The sequence below is a fragment of the Haliotis rufescens genome, unplaced genomic scaffold (genome assembly GCF_023055435.1).
Source record: "Haliotis rufescens isolate VD_foot unplaced genomic scaffold, xgHalRufe1.0.p SCAF_1, whole genome shotgun sequence".
Lineage (NCBI taxonomy): Eukaryota > Metazoa > Mollusca > Gastropoda > Lepetellida > Haliotidae > Haliotis > Haliotis rufescens.
This window is the reverse complement of record NW_025963779.1, coordinates 59,180,776-59,194,370: the sequence shown is the minus strand read 5'-3', so window position 1 is coordinate 59,194,370 and position 13,595 is coordinate 59,180,776. Positions and strand designations below refer to the sequence as shown.

The 13,595-nt window shown below is 41.3% G+C and overlaps 2 protein-coding genes across 2 annotated transcripts in view; one reads left to right on the top strand and one right to left on the bottom strand.

Annotated features, from left to right (window-relative positions):
* The window catches only part of LOC124131496 (laminin subunit alpha-5-like), a 96,129-nt gene extending 90,097 nt beyond the window's left edge, over positions 1-6,032 (top strand). The window contains exons 50-52 of the mRNA XM_048398556.1: positions 59-186; positions 636-858; positions 2,947-6,032. Of these exons, the coding sequence (XP_048254513.1) occupies positions 59-186; positions 636-858; positions 2,947-3,089 (494 nt within the window). The 3' untranslated portion in view covers positions 3,090-6,032. The remainder of the gene's footprint in view (positions 1-58; positions 187-635; positions 859-2,946) is intronic.
* A 1,437-nt stretch (positions 6,033-7,469) lies between these two features.
* On the bottom strand, positions 7,470-10,886 carry LOC124131568 (neuropeptide FF receptor 2-like). The gene is made up of 2 exons (XM_046494922.1): positions 10,766-10,886; positions 7,470-8,745 (listed from the first exon to the last, which is right to left on the bottom strand). Exons 1-2 carry the CDS (start codon positions 10,783-10,785, stop codon positions 7,686-7,688), a joined length of 1,080 nt encoding a protein of 359 aa, XP_046350878.1. The 5' UTR covers positions 10,786-10,886; the 3' UTR covers positions 7,470-7,685.
* Positions 10,887-13,595: the final 2,709 nt, after the last annotated feature.

The following is a 13,595-nucleotide window of genomic DNA, read 5'->3' as shown; positions in this document are numbered from 1 at the left end:
GAGTGATACAGTGCTATCTTTATCTGACATGGTTTTATCCGATTCTTCTCACCACCAGGCCCGCAGGCTGTCTCGGGACCACTGACAGTCCAGCTGACAGTAACGAACATACAACCATCTGCCATGCTCTTCTACGTGTACTCGGGCCCCAGCCTTTTCGTGGCTCTAGATACCAGGGAATACAGAGTAAGAATTGCAACAATGTCCATCCATCCATCCATCCATCCATCCATTCATCCATCCATCTTGTAATGGAGATCTGCCCATCCATCCATCCATCCATCCATCAATCCATCTATCTTGTAATGGAGATCTGTCCTGTCCTAAGAGATCCTTCGATGGTTTCTGGCCAGGAGATCTATCATGTCCTTGAAGATCTTGTGAATAATTTGTTTAAATACAGTCGAAGAAGAAAAGATGGACTGTGGATACCCAGACATACACAAAAATACACATAGATAAATAAAAAACATCATACTGTTAGTAATATAGTATTAGTATTAGTATAGTGTTGGGGGTTTCATCAAAAACTAGGTGTGTCAGTATGACAAAATCATTTGTAAATAATTGAATGGAACATGTTTATCTGCTTTGATAACCTCGTGTGTACTGTATGATCCGACTACCTGTTTCAGATCAGAGTCATCGTGGGGTCAAATAATGTCTCAGCCTTCACTGCGATCAGTTCTGACATGACCAACTTCTGTGACGGTCGGCCCCACACATACCTCCTCAAGCTGACCACTGCTGGGGTGGAGATCCAGGTGGACAGTAACGCCAACCTGGTGTTCCCCTACCCAGCCAACTTCCAAATGCCAACCTTGGCTGGCGGACTTACATCTGTTGGAGGACTCCAAAGTATGTGAAAACATGTCTTGTAATAGTGTGTGATAAAACACTCAGGAATAGGGTGATGAGGCTTGAGTGAATTCTTATATGATGAGTAGAGCTGGGACGGGTAACTCGGGTACTCTTGTCAGGTGGGTACTGACTAGGACCCGGGTACCCACAGGACAACCCGGACCCGTGGTTAGTCACTTGATATATTGTTGAATGATAAAATATATCTAAAACTCTATGGTTACACTACAAGTCACTAATGTTTGCATTTCTTTCTGACTATGCACCCATTCCTTCTGACCTTTATAGGTTTGAATTTAGATAAAACTTCGGTCAACTTCAGTGTATGCATGACCAGATCATTTTATACGTGTATCTAAATACATTTTACCAGGGCTACGGTCAAACTATTCCCAATCGAACATTTTACACCCAAGTCTTGAGACATATAGCAGGTATTCGGGTAGGGTCGGGTAATAGCGTGGTGGGTACCCGGGTAGTAAATTTGGACTCGTCCCAGATCTAATGATGAGTGAGTGAGCCATATTGTGACAATTCTGTAGCACATCAAGGTATAATGAGTTATAAGAAATGCATGAATAATTAGGTGAGACGTTAATGAATAATTATTAAGCAACCGTTTGTAATGGGGCGCCTTTATGTGTTTTGCTTGATTTGTAACTCAGTTGTTGTGATGGTTTTCTCAACCACATGCTTATACATTGTATCTTCTATACTATATACCTCTAGGAATTTTCTGATCTATGACTGGATGACTTTGATGGTCAAGGTCACTTAGTATGACCTAGGTGTCCTTTAGCTTGTGCACTTGATAACTTGATTATTTATAAATGAATGTGATCAAACTTAGTGTACATGATCTCTATGGTGGAGTTCAATTGCATAAACTATTGGTGACCTCTGTTTGACTAACTCAAAACCTGTTGTATCTCATGGGTCTGTCAAATGTCAAGGTCACATTGAATAGTTTCATTCAGAAAGTATTCATATTTGTAACACAACCTAAGTAACAATAATGTTCTGGCATGTGATTGGATGACTTTGGAAGTCAAGGTCACTCAGTGTGAGTTAGGCTTCATGAATGCTTAAGTACAAGAGAACTTGAGTATTTGGTATTGGAATTTGACAAAACATTATTATTATACATGATCTCTAAGGCCTTAATAAATTAGAGATATCTCACATGAAGTTTTGGGTGATCCCTACAAACGTTCAAGGTCACTAGAAGGCAAATTATTAGACAAACTTTCAGGAATTTTCAAATTTAGGCAATCAGTTGAGATGAAGGTAAATATATTTTGAAGGTAATATATTTCACTCATTTCAGGAAGTATTGTTACCATGGTAAGGAGACTTGATTTGTCAAACATAACCTCAGTTTTCAACTTTCAACTTAATATTCTTGCATGTGATTGGATGATGTTGAAGGTCAGGGTCACTCAGTACAAAGTTCCAAAAACCCAGTGTACACATTGTCTTTATAAACTTTATAAATAGAATATGATGAAACTATATAAACATGATGTCTACAAGGGAGTTGTGACTCAGATTAAAGGTCAGGGTAACTCATTATTACGGTAGCTAGAGGCATGATACTGTCTGTTTCAAAGTTTTCTTTGCATTCTGGAATATGTATGTGTGATAAAACATCTAGGAATAGTATGTGATACGTTATCTAGGAATAGTGTGTGATAAGACATCTAGGAATAGTGTGTGATAAGACATCTAGGAATAGTGTGTGATAACATTCTAGGAATAGTGTGTGATAAGACATCAAGGAATAGTGTGTGATAAGACAGGAATAGTGTGTGATATGACAATCATAAATAGTGTGTGATAAGATATAAAGAATAGTGTGTGATAGGACATTCAGAAATAGTGTGTGATAAGACATCAAGGAAAAGTGTGTGATAAGACATAGGAATAGTGTGTGATAGGACATTCATTAATTCTTGAGATAGTAAGTGAGATATCTTTTTAAGTTTTGACCCCGTTTGTATCTGTCGGCTTTTTCCTGTAGAGAAACTTTTGCATGATGGTAGTTTATATAGTGTTATATATACATTGATTTGTTACTATTTACAGTCCAAGGGTTGGCCTTCCAGACCCAAGTGTCAAGAGCCAGCATGCAAGGCTGCGTGCAGAGAGTTGTCATCAACGGTGTCAACATCGATCCCACGCAGCACCTCGGAACCAGTGCTGGCACAATGCTGGCTTGTAGTGCATAACAGACTAGTCAACACACATCAACACAGCCAATCAACTCCACATTACACCTGGCTACAGCAACAGTGCTAAAATCAGCACAACAAATAAGTTGACCAACATGAACACCCCCATCGCAACACCAACAACATCAACAACATCAACACGGCCAACAACAACACCAGAATCAACACAGCAAACATCATCATCAACACATCAACACAGCAAACATCAAAACCCTGACATCAACACCACCACATCAACACAGCTGCCATTAACACCCTCACATGAACACCACCAACATCAACACCACCACATCAACACAGCTGCCATTAACACCCTCACATGAACACCACCAACATCAACACCACCACATCAACACAGCTGCCATTAACACCCTCACATGAACACCACCAACATCAACACCACCACATCAACACAGCTGCCATTAACACCCTCACATGAACACCACCAACATCAACACCCTGACATCAACACCACCAACATTGCCAGCACAGACTGACTTGTGGCCTGTACCAGACTGGTCTCCCCCCAACTCCATCTTGAAAAGCTATTTCACCATTCCTCTGTGGCCATGAAGTGATGCTACATATATCTGTCTCCAGAGGGGACATTTGTTGTTTTGTCGAAATGTTACATCAATTGTTGATAATCACATCGGGACGGTCGGGAAGCCTAGTGGTTAAAGCATTCGCTCGTCACGCCAAAGACCCGGGTTCGATTCCTGACATGGGTACAATGTGTGAAGCCCATTTCTGGTGTCCCCCGCCGTAATATTGCTGGAATATTGCTAAAAGCGGCATAAAACCATACTCACTCACTCACTGATAATCACATCACCATTACATAAAACCTAAGGCGGAACGCATAAAACCCCATGTACCCCTCATGATCCTGCTACAACTTATAATGCATATTACTGCAGAATGAAGAGTTCCTTATAGTTGAGTAAATATCACAATGCACCATCCTCAGGTCCAATGAGACAGTCAGCATTGAGATACTACATTCTCCACCTGTATGCCTAGAAAAACCCACCTTACCTCAAGGCATCTTGTGACCAGAATATGGCCTCTTCATTCTCAGTTGTGCCAGAAGCCAATGATTGTGTTTTCAAACCCCAGATGAGCCGTGATTGTTTTTACTGCTTTGTCAGCACAAGCAGTGTAAAAACCAACTCACTTGATTTGGATGTTTTGTGATCATTGCCTTATTTCAGAGCAAATTGAAGGGATATTGGATTCCTTGAGTTTGATTTGTCTATTTTTTGAGACACACATTGTTCCCTTGTACTTTGGTTTTGTAATTTCATACATTTAAGTGCTTCCGTAAATGTATTCTTGTAAGGTGATATATGATCAAGTAGTTAGGTTTGCTTTGAGCTTGCGTCGTTTGTATCGATCCATATCCTATCAACTTGATACTTGTATTGCTTGTATTGATCCATTACCTATGTATCGATGCACCAAATGTTCCTTGAATCGTTACATCCCTACTTGCATCAACTGTTCTGTCTTTCTTGCTGATTGGGTAGTTTTGTGGTTAAGGTGTTTGCTTATCATGTTGAGTGAGAGAGTGAGTATGGTTTTACGCGGATTTTAGCAATATTCCAGCAATATCATGTGGAGGCACCAGAAATGGCCTTCACACATTGTAACCATGTGGGAATCGAACCCTGGCCTTCAGCGTGACGAGCGAAGGCTTTAACCGCTCGGCTACCCCACCGCCCTTATCATGTTGAAGACCTGGGTTTGATTCCATATGATTACAATGTGTTCTTGGTGTTCCTGCTTCATGTGCCTTCCCATTGACTCACTCACCCAATCACCTGCTCGCTTGCTTCTTGCTCTCTCACATCACTCACATACTCATTCACTCACTCCCCCACCCATCTGCCTTCCCATTGACTCACTCACCCAATCATCTGCCCGCTTGCTTCTTGCTCTCTCACATCACTCACATACTCATTCACTCACTCACCCACCCATCTGCCTTCCCATTGACTCACTCACCCAATCATCTGCTCGCTTGCTTCTTGCTCTCTCACATCACTCACATACTCATTCACTCACTCACCCACCCATCTGCCTTCCCATTGACTCACTCACCCAATCATCTGCTCGCTTGCTTCTTGCTCTCTCACATCACTCACATACTCATTCACTCACTCCCCCACCCATCTGCCTTCCCATTGACTCACTCACCCAATCACCTGCTCGCTTGCTTCTTGCTCTCTCACATCACTCACATACTCATTCACTCACTCACCCACCCATCTGCCTTCCCATTGACTCACTCACCCAATCATCTGCTCGCTTGCTTCTTGCTCTCTCACATCACTCACTTACTCATTCACTCACTCACCCACCCATCCACCTACTCAATATCCATGCCCACCCACCCACTTGCTCACAAACTCACTCACTCAATCTCCCAAATTCACTCACTCATTCACTCACTTACCCACTTACAGAACAAGTTGGTATAAATAAATCTGTCCCCCAAATTGTCTTTTTCAATGACCTTGTTAATATTCTGTTTCTTCAAGCAATGGTGCAAGTAACTAGTACATTTCACAGACTTACAGGAAAGCATCAACAGCATCCTTGCCAAACCATATACTGAATTATATCTCTGATCAGAGGTACCAATGGTTTGTGTCCTGTGGAAGAAATTGAGACATGCAGACATATTACTGTAACACTCATTGGAGGTTACATGAAAAACAGTTAGACAAGACACAGAGTACTCTCAATGCACAACCTTTCATCTAATATGTTAGGAAATGTGGTCAACATTATAAATGAATACTAGTATCTGGAGTGAATATTTAGTAAGTATTTGTGAACATTGACTACTGTTATCAAACACATAGAGCTGTCCAGATACTTTGTTTGAGGCTACTGACATCACTGTAATATCTGAAATAAAATATTGTCTCTATATTTGACTGTCTCTGTTTTATCAAAGTATCCATGGAAGTGTTACATTGGTAGGCCGAGTGTACTGTTTTATAGCTATAGCAGTTGGGGATTCATTATAAGACATCATTATAAGCTCACCTGACTGAAATTCATGTAAGCTTAGGGGGCATGGGTGGCCCAGTCGTCTAAGGTGCCGCGATTTGCTGTGCAGAGTTGCGTCCCTTGGGCACGCCAGAAACCTATGATTGTGGGTTCGAATCCCGGTTCGCCCCGATTATGTTTCTAGGTTTGTCTGCACAATACCTGTGCTCATGGGTTTCAACAAAGTGAGACCTGCATCACTTCGGGCTTTCCTCCCACATTAAGCTGACACGCCGCGATATAACTGGAATACTGTTAAAAGCGGCGTTAAACCCAACTCACTCACTTACTCACTCATGTAAGCTTATAGCCTGCTTCACCGTCTGAGGCAGCTTTGTCTGCAAATATCTTTTCATTAGTAACCAGTGGATTAACGAAACTGATTATGCTTGTTCCTACTACTAATCGAGTGGTCAGGCTAGCTGACTTAGTTGATGCATGTCATTGTATCAATCACTGCATTGTGTGGTCCAGACTTGATTATTTACAGTTCACTGTCATTTAGCTGGAATATTGCATTAAACAACAAACAAACAAACAAAACTATCCATAACACACTTGAATCTGATTAGTCTATTTAAAGTGGTTGCCTTCCTCTTACATCAATGTGAGCTACAGTGCCATGGCACTATTTTGTAATTTGGTTTGTTGGTTGGTTGGTTTGTTGTTTAACACTGCACTCAGCAATATTCCAGCTATATGAGAGCGGTCTGTAAATAATCGAGTCTGGACCAGGAAATCCAGTGATTGATATCATGAGCATCGATCCACACAATTGGGATCGATGACATGCATCAACCAAGTCAGCTAGCCTGACCACCCGATCCCGTTAGTCGCCTCTTACAACAAGCATAGTTGCCTTTTACGGCAAGCATGGGTTGCTGAGCACCTGTTCTACCCCGGATCTTCAGGGGTCTATTTTGTAATTGCTTTTATTACTCATTCATGTTAAGAATTACTGCAATAGGGTTGAACCAATTATTAAACACCTCTCTCAATATTGTGATGGAAAGCATGTATACAATCTATCTAATTTTTTATAAATATCACAATATTAGTTGAAATTATGAATGATTGAGGGCAAGGGGTCACTTTGGCTATACATTGATCCTGGCAGGCTTTGAAGCCATTGAATCAGTTGTCAGATTTATACGGTGTCTCTGTAGGTGACTGTTAATTGAATATTATATGCCCATGAAAAAGTTCAATCAGGTAAATACTCACCTACCAAGCTGTTACCTACCAGGTACTTCCTGTGAAATAATACACACACACACATTCACACACAAACAAGATTAAACTGTTTTTATTCCTCACCATTTTGATTGTTTCAACAGAACAGAGTGACATGAAAATCTCACTTGACATACATTCTCCACACAATAGAAACTTGTATGCTTTTTCTTATTTAGATTCCTAGAAACATCAGTAAATAATGCTGGGTAATCTGCTGCTACTCATCTGATGCAGACAAGTTCAAACTGACTTTCATCATATGACGAGAAGACTGTCATGACGTTTGTCGTCCAAGGGTTAGAAGCTAGTATCTGTGGATCGAGTAGATGAAGCAAGTGATAATGTAAAACTGTAGGATCTCTGCAAGACTGGTCTTGATCTGCATCTGTTCCTGTTCCACATCGATAACACTGCATGGCGGATATCAGTTGATACCAGCCACACCAGAGGCATCACTCCAGATTTGATCATCGCAAGATACATGGTGATCCCCCAGACTGTGTCCGACCTAATACAGGACGAGTTGTTTGAGTTGCAGAACAGATACATTAGGAGACAGAAGAATACTGGGAACAGCATACCTACACACACACAACTGGCGAGAAGTACCGTGTGTAAAGACTCGCGGCAAGGTTTCTCCTCCGTATGAACTTCCCTGTTCCCCCTCTTTGCCAGAATCCCAAATATGACGTAGACAATGACGACTGTTGTCATCATTGATATCACCAGGAATGAAGGAGCAAAGAAACTGGCAAAGCAGGTGACAATCTGGAACTTCCATTTCCAGAGAATAACACAATGTCCGGCATCTGTAGTCTGCAGGTTGTTCATGGCAATACCTTCAGAGTACATGGGAGCCACAAGACCCACGCCAATAACCCAGGGAAGAAGGATGAGCACTGAAGTCAGGATACCCTTCCCAGAACCATCCATCATACGGGGAGACAAGAGATAGTAGAATCGCTCGACATTAATAATGAGGACTGACAATACGGAGATGCACACTTGGATGTAGAAGACAAGCTCATAGGTGATGCATGCACCTCTGGAGTTCCTCCACGTTCCGTGGAGAAGGCTGTCTGTATACAGTGGACAACAGAAGAGGCCAACGATGAGTTCTGTCACTGCGGAGTTGACGATGAGCAGGTTCTTTGGGACAATCCTGAGATGAGGGTCCATCCCGATGGTGATGATGGTGGTGGTGTTGGAGAAGCAGATCCACAGTGTCAGAAGGATGTGGCCGATGGCCAGGATGATGTAGTGTTCGGGAACTGGGTATGCTGGTGACATGACAGACACAGTCAGCAATGTGGAGTTAGATAGATCCACCTGTGGCATGATGGGCCGCACTGACAGTCTGAAAAACAATACGTATTTGTTAACGTTATGAGTGGCACTGCAAAATAATTAAATGATTCAAAAAACTGTTCGTGGGACAAGGATGGCCGCTAAGTAAACACAACTGATGCAAGAGTTGTACTTCTTGTCGTGACAAGATCCGATGCTTTTTAGTTTGTTCAAATACAAAAATTGCCTCGATTATTGTCCTGTGTTTGGCAGCATGTTCATTGGTTACCCTGAACGTAAAATTGCAAACTTCTATGTCAGGTCACACTCTAAGTTTCCTCCTGCATTAAGCTGCCACACTGAACTGCTGTTCAAGGCGACCTCAAACCCATCTCGCTCACTCACTGGACCGCCACCGTGGTCTAGTGGTAGAACGTCCCCCCAGGCCGCGTCATACCAAAAGACGTGAAAAGATGGTACTTGTTGTTACCCTGTCTGGCGGACGGCATTAAAGGAATAAAACAAGGACTGGAAAGCTCGGAGTCAGTATACTGTGTCTGAGTTGGGTATTTATGTTAAAGTACCGAATGATATCTCAGTGGACTAGCACTATAAACTCTGCATTAGTCCGGACTAGTACAAGCAGACATACACATCCACACACACGTGCATGCACGTTGCTATATAAGTGCAATAATCTTGCACGCGATGTTAAACCCCATTTCACCTCACCTTACCTCACTCACTCCCTTAAACGCAATTCCATTTCCGGAGTTGAATCATACAGATACAATCAGATAAACTCAGTGTTTCATTTTCAGCCAAGTCGGTTTTCTTTTCTTTAGTGATTGGTTTAAGGATCGACAGAACCAAACTTCACAAAATAATAACCGAACATTAAACTTTAAAAAGAAAGTCTTGTCTTACACCCGAAATCTCCAAAGCAGATAAATATGGATAGGGGGCTAAATCTCTGAATGTCAATCTAAGAAACAGCTGCTTTCACTCCATGTTATTTATTTCCTCGAGGCGACCGACATCGCTTTTTGAAATTAGTCTGCCGTTTGATAATATTTCGATCGGTCTTCCTGTTTTAGAAAGAATATCCACAAACCAAATAATTTATTTGTAATTTTACATCGGTCTCGTGAACAGAAAAGGAATTCCACAGTGACTTATGCAGGTCACGTGTTACTTTAGGTCTTCCAGTCTTCGGGTATCGCTCGGTGGCTTCCTTTACGAGTGAGTGAGTGAGTTGGGTTTAACGCCCTTTTTAACAGTATTCCAGTCATATCACGGCGTGTCAGCTTAATGTGGGAGGAAAGCCCGAAGTGATGCAGGTCTCAGACGTTTACCACTTCGGTGAAACCCACGAGCACGGGTATGGTGCTGACAAACCTAGAAACATAATCGGGGCGAACCGGGATTCGAACCCACAATCATAGGTTTCTGGCGTGCCTAAGGGACGCAACTCTGCACAGCGAATCGCGGCGCCTTAGACGACTGGGCCACCCGTGCCCCGCTTCCTTTACGAAAAAAGGCCCATGTTTTTCACATATTGGTAATTAAGTCGCAAATGGAACACGACGTTCCTACGGGTAGGGCTTGGTGATCTGTGGCAGGACACACTTAGTTCTCATCTCTTATCCATAAACTATGACATGCTGAGTATTAGGTTACTGCGCCATTCATGGATGGCTTATCAGTTCAAGTCGGATCTAATTTCCTTGTGAAGCGACATGGCGAGTACGTTGTCCTTATTATTTTAGAGTTTTCACAAAATAAAAGCAATGGTACATTATTCTAACCTGTCGCAAACAAGAATTTTAAAATCATAAATGAGATTACACTCGTGTTGTACATAAGAAGTCTATAATCGTAACGGATTTGTAATGAATTTGCATCATAGCAAGTTCATTCGGATATTTTGACCTCAAAACAGAACATACATGTGGCGCGACCATACATGTGAGAGATGGTATAACGGCGCTTTAAACAGTGCATCAGAAACAGTTATAACGTGCATGATTTAAATGCTAGGTTACATATTAAAATATATTAACAATCCATTAGGCTGTGTCCCGACTTACGATTGTAACCGAACATCCATGGTGCCAGCGTCCCTCCTCTCCTATGAGGCTGAAGCCGCTCGCGGTTGTGTTCTGTTGATAAGCCGGACGTGTATTACAACAGTACTGGTTATGTATTGGCTGGGACAGGTTATGCCTGATAACCTCAACATGTACAAATTGGAAAGACAAGTCATGCACCACAATTCATGTCAGGGGAAGGCGTATTCTATTTCCACGCTGAGTGTCGCGATGTTGAAAGCACGTTCTTCTTGCATATACCGCACGTTAAATAGTGACTGAGTATGCTTTTTTTACGCCTCTTTTAGCAATATTACAGCAATATCACAGCAGGAAACATCCGAAATGGGCTTCGCATATTGCACCCATTTTTGGGGGTCGTACCCGGGTCTTCGGCGTGATGAGCGAACGCTACCCCTACTTCCCTAAGGAATAGTAAGTGAGTATGGTTTTACGCCGCTTTTAGCAATATTCCAGCAATATCACGGCGGGGGACACCAGAAATGGGCTTCACACATTGTACCCATGTCGGGAATCGAACCCGGGGCTTCAAAGCGTGACGAGCGAACGCTTTAACCACTGGGCTACCCCCCCCCCCCCCCCCCCCCCATCCCCTCCATCTTAAAAACTCCGTAAAGTTAAATAATAAATATACAGTGAGAAAACTGGGAATATTGATAAAGTCAATTATATCCAAACAAGAAACACACAAGAGTGTTCATTGAACGTCAAATGCCAAGTGAGAATAACAGAAAATAAAAGGAAATTGAAAAAAAACGATTTCCACCGCTGCGAAAATAGTTTTACCGATTGTTAAATATCCCCGCCACCGTTAAAATAGTTTTTGAAAACAGAGTCAAGCTTCCGATCTACCGACTTAATCAGGCACCATGGACAGTTGGTGTGTTAATAGTTACCATTGCAACAGAGTATGCTTGACGGGAGGCCGAAAGCTTAACTGTGTTTATTTATGTAATTGTTTGAATTCCCCTATGGAAATGAACACAAAAGAAGATTTAATCATTATTTTTTAAGTTTTCATTTAACGTTTCGTGTTCTCATTTGAATTTTTAGCGTTTCAATATACGCTTTTCTCTGTTTATTTTTATTTTTCAGATTGTTTTGGTCAGTATTCAGGACTTTCCTTCTATTTCTAGTTATTTTTTTCAGTTTCAGTTTCTGAAAGATGTACGTGTCTTTGTAATGAAAACTTGTGATACTAAAAATAATCTAAACATGTTCAAAACGTTTGGGCCACCGGACACTAATGACAGCATGCTGGTTGCCTCAAGTCCTGGGTCACATACATTGTATGGTAACTAGTGGGTTAGTGAGTGAGTGAATATGGTTTTATGCCGCATAATTTGTTAAGGAGGCACTGTGCAAATTTGGGCTATATGACGGCAGCCTCTTTAATATCGAACCCAGACAGGACAATCCACTGATTGATAGTATGACCAACGCACGAAGTCACCGAGCCTGACCACCCGATCCATTTGAATATGTACACGCATCATAAGAAACCTTCTAAAACAATTTCTTATTTTGAAGTCAATTCTTAAATAAAGAGCTTGGCCTTTAAAGATAGACAGTTTTGTTTACCATACAGTAGTGTAAAGTTTCATACGCAAATTTGAATCCTGCGTTTCACATAATCCTGAGTGCTCATGTGGGTTCGACCCGTGAAGATCCGGGGTAGAATAAGTCTTCAGCAACCTATGCTTCTCGTAAAAGGCGACTACGCTTGTCGTAAGAGGCGACTAACGGGATCGGGTGGTCAGACTTGGTTGATGCATATCATCGATCCTAACTGCGTGGATCGATATTCATGATATCAATCACTGGATTGTCTGGTCCAGATTCGATTATTTTACAGACCGCCCTCATATAACTGGAATATTTCTGAGTGCGGCGTTAAACAACAAACCAACCATCCTGTATGTTCGTTGCCCTTGGAAATATACACTGCTCTTCATATTTTCTTGCATCATTGAACATATTAAAAAAATAAACTGCATCTCATCAGTCCTGGTCCTTGTTCCTCAAGCGATCTTCAAAACAACGTCTATCGCAGGTCTAAGTCAAAGCATGGAAGTTACGATAGTTGTCGCAGTCCTTGAAGCGTTTTAAAATCACTATTATCACGTTTCACACTCATTTTCTGTAGTTGTTCCCAACATACTGTAGCGAAATATTTTCATCCTTGCATTTAAAAACAACAGCACACTTACATTATATCGGATACCTGTGTTGCGTTCATCTCACATAGAGGCATGCGACAGCGGGTCAAATTGAAAACTATGTTCTTACAAAGCTAGAAAAAAACAGAAGAAAATAAGATGAATAGGAATGCAGTCTAACAACGAGGGAAAGCCACAGTTTCACCAGAAGCTGGAAATAATAAAAAATGCGAATTGTTTTTATATGTTTAGACAAAGAAAAACAATTTGTATGGAAAGAAACTGATTATACATCAGTAGATCTAGCTGAAAAGCGACATATTGTCGGATTTCACTGAATGAAACTCTAGATCTATATATGGAAACTATTCTGGAATTTAGTTAATGTTTCGTGTGATTGTGGTCTATGCATTAATGATATTTGAATTCGTTTTATCTGTCATCGTTTGTTGATCTATGACCGATTTCACGTACAGTTTCAATAAGCGTCAGACAATAAATATTTTACAGGTGTGCACACTCTTACAAGTTGTCTCCCTTGCTTTTATTTTCGAATTTACCTTCAATATTATATATTTCAAAGTACATATACTTTATAGTCACTTGAAACGGTTTTATTATTAATTTATCATATTCTTTATACGAGAGCT